At 53.1% G+C, this 10,106-nt stretch overlaps 1 protein-coding gene across 1 annotated transcript; it reads left to right on the forward strand.

Moving 5' to 3' along the window:
* Positions 1–2,393: 2,393 nt before the first annotated feature.
* On the forward strand, positions 2,394–9,217 carry DES (desmin). The gene is made up of 9 exons (XM_079135131.1): positions 2,394–3,070; positions 4,001–4,061; positions 4,165–4,260; positions 4,352–4,513; positions 4,686–4,811; positions 5,213–5,433; positions 6,678–6,721; positions 8,173–8,255; positions 8,454–9,217. Exons 1-9 carry the CDS (start codon positions 2,496–2,498, stop codon positions 8,493–8,495), a joined length of 1,410 nt encoding a protein of 469 aa, XP_078991257.1. The 5' UTR covers positions 2,394–2,495; the 3' UTR covers positions 8,496–9,217.
* Positions 9,218–10,106: the final 889 nt, after the last annotated feature.

Genomic DNA, 10,106 nt, shown 5'->3' on the forward strand with positions numbered 1-10,106 from the left:
AGTCAAGTTCTTTGGGCTGTAAGGGACCAAAACCAACACCAAGGACCTTAGATGAGAAAAGGAAGAGTTTAGTAGCCTAAAGTCAGGAAGAACATAGGAGCTGTGAAGTCCAGGGACAGTCCAGCACAGGAAGCAGACCCCCAGGTTCTGGAATTGCGGACTACCTGCCCAGCCCTTCATTCTCCTCTCCAGGTATCTCTGCCTCCTGCACATTGACCTCTGTCTCTCCTTACTCCCCCAGGGGGGCAGGAAACCTCCACTGCCCCAGGTTCCAATTTAGTAAACCCAGTTCTATCTCTAAATTCCAGGGATGGTCTCTGATTGGCTCTGCTCAGGCCAGGGGCCCACCTCTTGAGCCAATCACTACAGTCAAAGGGATGCAATAATAGGACCGACTGGGATCAGAGTTACATATCTGGTCTTTGGGGTGGGGATGGGGGTGGGAAGGAGGTGCAGCATTTGTCATCAAAATAAAGGGATGGGCAAGAAAAGCTTGCAGGCTACTTTGAATGACAAGGACAACGGATGGTGCTGCCTGGGATGTGTTAAGTATCCACGCAGCCTCCAAAATCCTCCAGGAGAATGCAGTCTAGTTTGGGAGCTGAGACACAGAAATAACCACAACACAACAGCTTGCACTGACTTGAAGGTTGGATAAGAAATCTGGAACTCCCATCCACCTCGTAATCTTGTGTCATGGATAAAAATTAGACACTTAATGTGAGAGGGCTTTAAAAAGACAGCAGTTACAAAGGCCTTTATAGTTTACCTGGCATATTCATACCCAACCTGGGGCCAAAGCACAGCCCCTCAGCCTCCTGAGCAATGAAGTGAGAAAGGTATTAGTCTCTACCTTGGGAGGTTGCTGGAAAACTGGAGGTCACAGAAGTGAAGTGCTCAGCAGAGTGGTCCACAGTAGGTGGCCAATTCCTGAAAGGTATTGTTAATATCATTACAATGTGCATTATTGTTGTCTGGGCCTCTTAACCCATATGGGATAGGTTAGGCATGGCAAGGTTGACCAGCCCCACTCTATAGCTGAGGATCCTGGGGCTCTGAGAGGTGAAAGATGAACCTTCTAGTAACTATTGCTACTGGAGATGGCAGGGCCAGCCATGGTAGATAGATGGTAGGACCAGCTATGGACTCCTAATCTAGGGTTCTGTTTGCCGGGTCTACATTCCAGAATGAACAGGCTTAAGAGAGGCCTGAGTCTAGCAGGTGGAGGTGGGGAAATACAGCCAGTGGATGGAGAACTATGGATGCTCTTGAGGGGGTCAGGGAGTGGCATGTGCTGAGGGAGATGTGGAGGAACTGGCAAGCCCTCTCTGAGACTTCATTCCTGTTGGGGGCCTGGACATCATAAGGGTGGGATCTGACTGGGGCTTGTCAATCCTGGCTTTCCTTAACTTTCTGAGACCTGAAGCTCCTCAGGTGCCTGGCCCCCACCCCCAGAACTCCTCTCCCACACCTTGTTCCCGGGCCCATGCATTCTCCTCTATAAATACCAGCTCTGGTATTTCGGGTTGGCAGCTGCTGCTGCCAGGGAGATGGCTGGGTTGACACAGGGCTCCTGACAAAACACAAACCCCTGGTGTGAGTGGGTGTGGGTGGTGTGAGTAGGGGGATGAATCAGAGAGGAGGTGAGGGGGATGAGGGGCAGGAGCCAGGCAAAGTTGGGGCGGTGTGGAAGTGTGACTACACAGCAATTGGAAATGGAGGGCTCAGCAGACTTGTGGAAATCATCTTGCTGGTTACAAACTTGAGGCCCTGCCCTCCCCCGTAGGGGGGGGAAGGAGAAGGCCTAGAGGAGTCCAGAGGGAAACCAAGGCTCAGAGCTAGAGCCCAGGTGCCAGGGGACATACATGGGCAGGCCAGCTCTGGCCAGGCACCCTCCTACTTTCCTTGCTTGCCTAGAGACCCCCTCTGTTTGGCTGGTGAACTCTTGGTGTTTGCCTGAATCCTTCCAAACCTCTGCAAGCTCCAGAGAATCTTTAGAAATAAGGTGATTTGGGACCTTTCTTGGGTAGAGGCCTTGTTCATTCAAATGACCTAAAGTTTCTCCTTGAAGTAAAAAGGGGAGCCTCAAACTAAATGCTTGTTCTCCCCATCACCACCCCTAGGCAAAGGCAGGCACCTAGGGGCTGCAAGGGGCCCGCCTGGGGTAGCAGAAGAGCAAGAGCAAGTCACCCTGCTGAAGCGGTTGGCAGGCCTCTCTGCGACGCTACTCTACCCCTCACACGCACGGCTCGGGGGCGCAGGCCTCTACGGGGGAGCTGGCCTCCCCGCCCCCACGGCCAGCGGCCGCCCTTTCCTGGCAGGACAGCGGGATCCTGCAGCTGTCAGGGGAGGGGCGGCGGGGGCTGATGTCAGGATGGCTACAAATAGTGCGGACGGCTAGGGGCTCCGTCTCCCCTCACCGCATCCACTCTCCAGCCGGCTGTCCGCCCGCTGCCTCCTCCGCACGCCGACCCAGCCTCGCCCGCGCCGCCACCATGAGCCAGGCCTACTCGTCCAGCCAGCGCGTGTCCTCCTACCGCCGCACCTTCGGCGGGGCCCCGGGCTTCTCGCTCGGCTCCCCGCTGAGCTCACCGGTGTTCCCTCGCGCAGGCTTTGGCACCAAGGGCTCCTCGAGCTCGGTGACGTCCCGCGTGTACCAGGTGTCGCGCACGTCGGGCGGGGCCGGGGGCCTGGGGTCGCTGCGGGCCAGCCGGCTGGGGGCGACCCGCGCGCCCTCCTATGGCGCAGGCGAGCTGCTGGACTTCTCGCTGGCTGACGCGGTGAACCAGGAGTTCCTGACCACACGCACCAACGAGAAGGTGGAGCTGCAGGAGCTCAATGACCGCTTCGCCAACTACATCGAGAAGGTGCGCTTCCTGGAGCAGCAGAACGCCGCGCTCGCCGCCGAGGTGAACCGGCTCAAAGGCCGCGAGCCGACGCGAGTCGCTGAGCTCTACGAGGAGGAGCTGCGCGAGCTGCGGCGCCAGGTGGAGGTGCTCACCAACCAGCGAGCCCGCGTCGACGTCGAGCGCGACAATCTGATCGACGACCTGCAGCGGCTCAAAGCCAAGTGAGGGCCCACCGGCCCCAGACCCTCTTTTCCCGGGCAGGGCTCCGCTGTCAGCACACTCTTTTCTGGGCCAGGGACCCGCTCCCACCTAATGCCTACAGAGGGTCAGCCCCTGTGTCTTAAGCCCCAGGTCTCTCGCATGTGCTCCCCCTCTACACAGCAATTCTTGGGGGCGATAGATCAAGAGGGAGAAATCTGAGACCACAGAGGCCTGGTACTCTGTGGGCAGCTGCCTTAAAAAGGAATCTTAAGCTGCTGGAGTGGTGGGGCAGAGATGGCTGAGGAAGGGCTGGAGAACAGGGAGTCCGGGAAGGGGAAGTTGGTGGGAGGTGGGAAAGCTGGGCAGGCTCAGCTCAACTGTGATGAGGCCCTGGGGAGGGGAGGAGCAGAGAGAGGGGAGCTTGACTCCCGGGCCTCCCTGAAGCTGTGGCATCACAAGGTTAAGCTGAAGTAGAGGGGAGAGTGAGCAGGAGGCCCTGGTTCTGGAAAAGGTCCAGAGCACTAGCTAGTAGGCTCTGCCAACGTCCAGTATGAAAAGGCTGAGTATATTCATGGGTCTTGCTTCTGATATTCCAAGTGAGTAGTCACCCTCCTGCCACCAAAGTCACAAATATTAATCAAGCAGTTACATGGGCCAGGCTTGGACTGAGAACCAGGAACCCAGAGGTGAATAAAATAGTCACAGTTTCTAACCCCAGGGAGGTCACAGTCTGGGGGAACATAGACTTCAAGGGTGTGGCTACAGGACAGAGATTGGGCCACTTCCTGTCCCCTCCCTGGGTAGGCGGGGCCTCTGCCACTCCCTTTCTGGGCCTCTTGTTTCTACCCATCAGCCAGGCCTTCTCCCTCTGTCCTGAATCCACTCCCTGATCTTTCAGTACTGCCAACTCTATCCCTGTAACTGTCTGTCCTTCTGTCTGTCTTGGTCAGGCTGCAGGAAGAGATCCAGCTGAAAGAAGAAGCAGAGAACAATCTGGCTGCCTTCAGAGCGGTAAGCCCTCTGGTCATCCAACAGTCTTCCACTTCTCTCTCTCCTGGGTGTCCCTCTGCCCCACCTGGGTTATCACTGACCCTTGTTGCTTGACCTCTCCCAGGATGTAGATGCAGCCACTCTAACCCGCATTGACCTGGAGCGCAGAATCGAATCTCTCAACGAAGAAATTGCGTTCCTTAAGAAAGTACACGAAGAGGTACTCAGGGTCCTTGGGCCATGGTGAAAAGCAGCTGGGAATGGGGGTGCCAGGGTGCTCTGGGGGACTGAAGCCCAACCACAACCTGCAGGAGATCCGTGAGCTGCAGGCCCAGCTTCAGGAACAGCAGGTCCAGGTGGAGATGGACATGTCCAAGCCAGACCTCACAGCTGCCCTCAGGGACATCCGGGCTCAGTATGAGACCATCGCGGCTAAGAACATCTCTGAAGCTGAAGAGTGGTACAAGTCCAAGGTGGGTGGCCTGGCCTGGGAACTCAGGTGCCTCTGTCCCCTCAATCCCAGTTTGGAGGTGCTGCTTGTAGCCACATCCATGAAGGAGGGTGAACCCAGAGTGACATGCTTCCTTGCCCACCCTATTTGCATCTTGCTCCTGCTTGTCTCAGGGACCCTCTCTCTGCCCTCAGGTGTCCGACCTGACCCAGGCAGCCAACAAGAACAATGATGCACTGCGCCAAGCCAAGCAGGAGATGATGGAATACCGACACCAGATCCAGTCCTACACCTGTGAGATCGATGCCCTCAAAGGCACTGTGAGTCTCCACCTACTTTCACAAACCCAGCCCTTTTCTATAGCTCACACCTTTGCTTTGTGACCATGACCTATTACTGACCCTCTCTGGGCCTCCATCTCCTCAAGTCTACAGCAGGGGTAAAACCAGATGGGTGGATCCCCAATTGGACACTGAGGATTCAGATGGTTCCTAGGGGCATCTCCTTGTGTAGGGGAGACTTATCCAATGACTGTCTATGTAAGATTTCATTTGAGTTCAGGGTTTCCTGGTTAAGAAGGCTTTGACAACTCTTGAACATGACTCTCTGGAGTTACTGCCCAGCACCAAGTCTGTGTCTCTTTCCAACCTGGACCCTAGTGTCCTCCTTCCTGAACATACTCTGAGCTTACCCTTGACCTGGGCTCTCCTCACCCCTGCAGAACGATTCCCTAATGAGACAGATGCGAGAGCTGGAGGACCGCTTTGCCAGCGAGGCCAGCGGCTACCAGGACAACATCGCACGCCTGGAAGAGGAGATCCGGCACCTCAAGGATGAGATGGCCCGCCACCTGCGCGAGTACCAGGACCTACTCAATGTGAAGATGGCCCTGGATGTGGAGATTGCCACCTACCGGAAGCTGCTGGAGGGCGAGGAGAGCCGGTGAGGAGCAAGGCAGAGGCGGGGGCAGGTTGCTGTGGAGAACCCAGTTCTGCCCCCAGGGAGCTCCAGATCCCCTCAATAAGACCTAGAAGTAAATTTATACGTGAGGCCACCTTTCTGCTCATTGCAGAGAACTAATTGAGGCTGCCAGGGTAAAAAGTGATGTAATTAACAGTTTTTATAAAAAGAGAAAAGTAAGTATTCCCTTATCCTCCTTTAGAATTAAGAACCAAGCAGCATAAAATCATATTTTGCAATCAGTAATAAAATATTACTGCCAGTCAAGGGAGAGATGAAAGCAGAACAGGGAATTGAGGACGAAAGGGAGGGGGCAGATGGAGACAAATGAGACAGAGGAAAAGACAGAAAGCCTTGCACATGGGTAGGCTAAAAGAAGGACTGAAGCAACGAGTGCGCACACGTACGCGTGCACACAAGCATACATGCACATGCTCGAAGGAAAAGGCTCAGAGGATGTGCTCGAAGCAACCGCCCTCTAGACATAGAAAACAATATTCAACTGGGAGGGACATGAGGGAGTCTTTGGGGTGATAGATGATCCATATCTGCAGTTGGACTGGTGGCTACATGGATATAGACATTAATCAACACTCTGAATTGTACACTCGTGATCTGTCCATTACACCATATATAAATTCAGCTTTAATTTAAAACAGATCAATTACTTCCAAAAAATGGTACCCAGTAATACTCATAAAAATAATATGAGAAGTTAAAAAAAGATGGCAAACATGTTTAGATATGGACTTACACATAAAGAGAGGTTTCAGGTTTTATACAGTAATGTCGTCACACATGACCTTTTAAGGTAGCTAGCTGCGTTGCCTCTTCCCAGCAGCAGGCATAAATGGTCAGCTCCTGGAACTGGCCTGTCTGGAGGGTGGGCACACACAGTGATGTCATAGCTGCTCTTTATACCTCCTTCAGTGCCAGGAGCAAGTAGGAAATGCTGGTGAACTGGAGGGTGCAGAGGGGTGGGGTGTCATGCTAGCAGGTCAGGGTCGGAATGGGTGATCTTTCTAGAAGGGACAATTCCTGGGACAGCTAGAGTTTGGCTTTGGACCCCGTGTGGGAAGTGGGAGGGCTGGGATCAGTGGGCCTGGGACAGCTGAGGATGGTGTTTAAGGAAGGTCGGGGTGTGCCTTGATGGGTGGCTGCAAGGAGAGATGGGAGGAGAATGAGAGTTCCTTAATCCTTTGGGGACTTGGTCTCTCTCCTTTTAGGATCAATCTCCCTATCCAGACCTTCTCGGCTCTCAACTTCCGAGGTGAGTGTGTGGTAGGAGGTGGAGGTAGGGACATAGGGGCAGGAGTCCAGCTTGGATACTGCCCAAGCCCACCAGGAGGGGAGGTTGAAACCCTGGGGCTGGAGCCAGGCTAGGGAAAGAAAGAGGCCTGCCCAGGATAGGTGGGGAGTGCTTAGGTAGAAGCAGATGAAGTACTGTCTGCGAGAGACGGGGGCGGTTATTGGACCAGGTCGTCTTGTATTATATTGACCATGTCCCTTGCACTTTCTGAAGAATTCAGCCTCTGGAAACTGTCTCTTTTCTGAATCCCAAACTCTGGAAGTACCAGGGGTGTCTCACCCTCCAGCCAGAAGGAATTCACTGCCCATGTCTGTCTGCCAAGTGCTCTCTGTTTATTGAGCACCTCCAGTTTACTGGAGCAAGATGTTGGATTCGTGTTTGAAAAAATGAAGCCAAATCTAGCAAAGCCAAAACAATGAAAAGAACGAGCTCTTAAGGCATTCTGCCATCCTGACATCAGTAATATGCAGATCGAATGGCTTTCTAACCCCAGAGAGCAGAAAAACACGCTCTAATGATACATTAGGAAAGCAAGTCGGAGTCCTTGGCAGCTTCTCCTTTCCTAGATCAAACCTCTATATCTTCGATGTTCATTTCCATCAGGAAAAAATACACGCCCTGCTCCACCGAGTTAAAACGTTCATCACAGGCTAGTTGCTTGCTAAGGAGACTTAGGAACACCAAATCATGATACCAAGGACCCAAATTTGACCCTCCTATAAAACTCAGAACCTCACTTTTCAGTTAGTTGTTTATACAGACAAGTCTCAGTCTTGCATTTAAAATCACGTAATCCCTTTTCAAATAAATAGCTCTGTAGCCACAATAGAAAAAGTATCATTATCATCATTTCACATTGAGGAAACTGAGACCCAGCAGGGCAGTGATTCAGCGTGATGTATCATGACTGAGTCCTGTTCTGACTCACTTTCATTAAGACATCAAACTGCTCATCTTGTCCTAAAGAGGGCTGGGTCCTCCAAAAGGGTGCCTCCAGACTGGGCTTTGGGAATTCTAATGATCTTGGAGGAGGAGAGTCCCAGGACACAAGCTCATGTAGGGTTTTCTTGGAGTCCAGGGTGGAGAGGAAGCTAGGAGTCGTTGGGAACATGAATGTGGCAGCCTGGGCCTCAGGGGTCCCCAACCCTCCAAAACCAGCCCACGTGGTACAATCTGTTGACTCCTAAGCGCGTCTCAACCGTGAGACTTGTCCCCAAGGTTTGTAGGGTCACCTCTGGGTGCTGAACTTTTGGGTGCTGAACCTGAAGGACAGGTGCTAATGTCTAGAAGTAAAAAGCCCATCTTGGGGAGTCTCGCAGGACTTTGGGTGCTGTGGCCAGACGTAGGAGACCAGTCTGGCCCAGCCCAGGTCTGGGCTTGATCAGGCTGAGTATGAGGTGGATCTATTACAGAAACCAGCCCTGAACAAAGGGGTTCTGAGGTGCACACCAAGAAGACAGTGATGATCAAGACCATTGAGACCAGGGATGGGGAGGTGAGTGGATTCTCTGGCCCCTCATTCTTGATAGAGACTGCGGGGTACTGGGGGACTGCCAGCCAGGTATCTTCTACCAGCTGAGCTGGTCCAGGACCCCGACTTGGGGCAAGCAGTAGCCGCACAGTGGTGGGGTGCATGGGGCTGAGACTCCTCTTGGTCAGACGTGAGCTGGACTGGGCTTCTTTTTCTGCCCAGGTCGTCAGTGAGGCTACACAGCAGCAGCATGAGGTGCTCTAAAGCCAGAGTCCCTCAGACAACATCCTGGCCCCCTCCTCACCGCTTCCTGAAGCCAGTCTCCTTCCATCCTGGGAGCCACACCCAGCCACCTTTCTCCCTCACAACCTCTGACCCTTCCTCACTGGCCACTCTTCCTGGTTCCCATCCCGCCCAGCCCCAGGGAGCACCCCAGCTGCCTCTGTGGACCCCATCATGAGTCCTAGCTGTTGGAAGTGGGTGAGCCTGGCCCTAGGGTCGAATGGAGCCAGCTGGAGCAGTGACCCTACCCTCTCACCTCTGTGACCTCAGGCTCTAGCCTCTGCTTTGGAAATGGCCCCAGAGCAGGGCATATGGACCCCAAAGTGTCAGGACAGAGCCCCATGGACCCCCATCCCTCAGCTTGGGTCAGAGAGAGAAAGGGCAGCCTCGTCAGCAAGCTAGGCAGAGACCAAGGTACTAGCCCCTGTGGAGTCCGAGGGCCTGAGCCTGGCCATGCTCCCTGCCTTCCCTTTCCCTAGCCCAGGGTGGGCTCAGGAAGCAGGGGCTGCAAGAGGGAACCCCCGAAGGTGCTGGATGTGGGAGCAGGAGATGCAGAAGGAGAGAGAGAGGGTGAGATGCTAGAGAGGAGAGGAGAGGAAAGAGGCAGAGAGGGCTCAGGCTGGCAGGAGGGCGCCACCTCCCCACGCCTTGCCCCTCCTGCTGCAGGGGCTCTGAACTGAAACAATAAAGACATAAGCACAAGCCACCATGTTCCCTGCTGTCCTATCTGGTTCCTGGGGCAAGGGGGTCTAGGGCCCTGTCACACCACCCATCACCCTGAGATGGACCGTGCCATCTCCCTGCCCAGCCAGACTGGCCCCTGGGCCTTCCAACCCTGTGTATATGTGTGGCATGTGGAGCAAGGAGCAGGGACCCTAACAAGGTGCTCTTGATGGCGAACCAAAAATATATCCTGGTAGGTTGCAATTCCTGGACTTCTCCCTCCACCCGCTACCCTGCCTGCACAGGTGAAGGTGGGAGATACCGCTGTCCTCTTGGAAGGAAGTCACAGCTCCCTACACACTGACTCTGAAGGAGGATGCTTTTGGTCCCTTCCCCAAAAAGCTTCTAGCCTCTTCATTAACCCTTTCTAAGACCATTTTATGCACAGGGTCCAGAAAAATGCAAAGATCTAACTGGTGCTTGGATAAGAAGGTTGGATATTCTGAAAATGTCAGTTCATCACACTTTCATCTATAATTTCAATGCAATGCAATTTCAATTAAAAAAACAAAGGGACATTTTGGAGGAATCAGGGAAGATGGGAGGGGAGAATATAGGACATATGGGAAAAAAAGGAAATCATGGAATAAAACATTGAAATGTATTATGGGGCTAGGATAATTTAAAAAGATTTTTAACAAAGATGAAATATACAAATAGTAAGAGAATAAAGCAGAGTGTTTAAGTGTTAAGACCCATAAACATATGGGACTCTAGTATATGTTAAGGGAGTCTTAATTAATCAATATAAGGGGAAGGCTTAATAGATCAATATAAAGTTTGAGGAAAATGAGTAGCAGGGTGTTGGGGGAGACATGAAGCCTGCTTCTTTTTTCACTCCTTCCAAATAACATATTCCAGGTGGATCAA

The sequence above is a fragment of the Sciurus vulgaris genome (assembly GCF_902686455.1).
Source record: "Sciurus vulgaris genome assembly, chromosome: 3".
Taxonomy (NCBI): domain Eukaryota; kingdom Metazoa; phylum Chordata; class Mammalia; order Rodentia; family Sciuridae; genus Sciurus; species Sciurus vulgaris.

What these genes read in the sequence shown, in the direction of transcription:
- DES (XM_079135131.1), top strand. Translation starts at nt 2,496, where the DNA reads ATGAGCCAGGCCTACTCGTCCAGCCAGCGCGTGTCCTCCTACCGCCGC. An exon ending in ATCTGGCTGCCTTCAGAGCG is followed by an intron (nt 4,062 to 4,164) that starts GTAAGCCCTCTG and finishes GACCTCTCCCAG; the next exon opens with GATGTAGATGCAGCCACTCT. An exon ending in TTAAGAAAGTACACGAAGAG is followed by an intron (nt 4,261 to 4,351) that starts GTACTCAGGGTC and finishes CACAACCTGCAG; the next exon opens with GAGATCCGTGAGCTGCAGGC.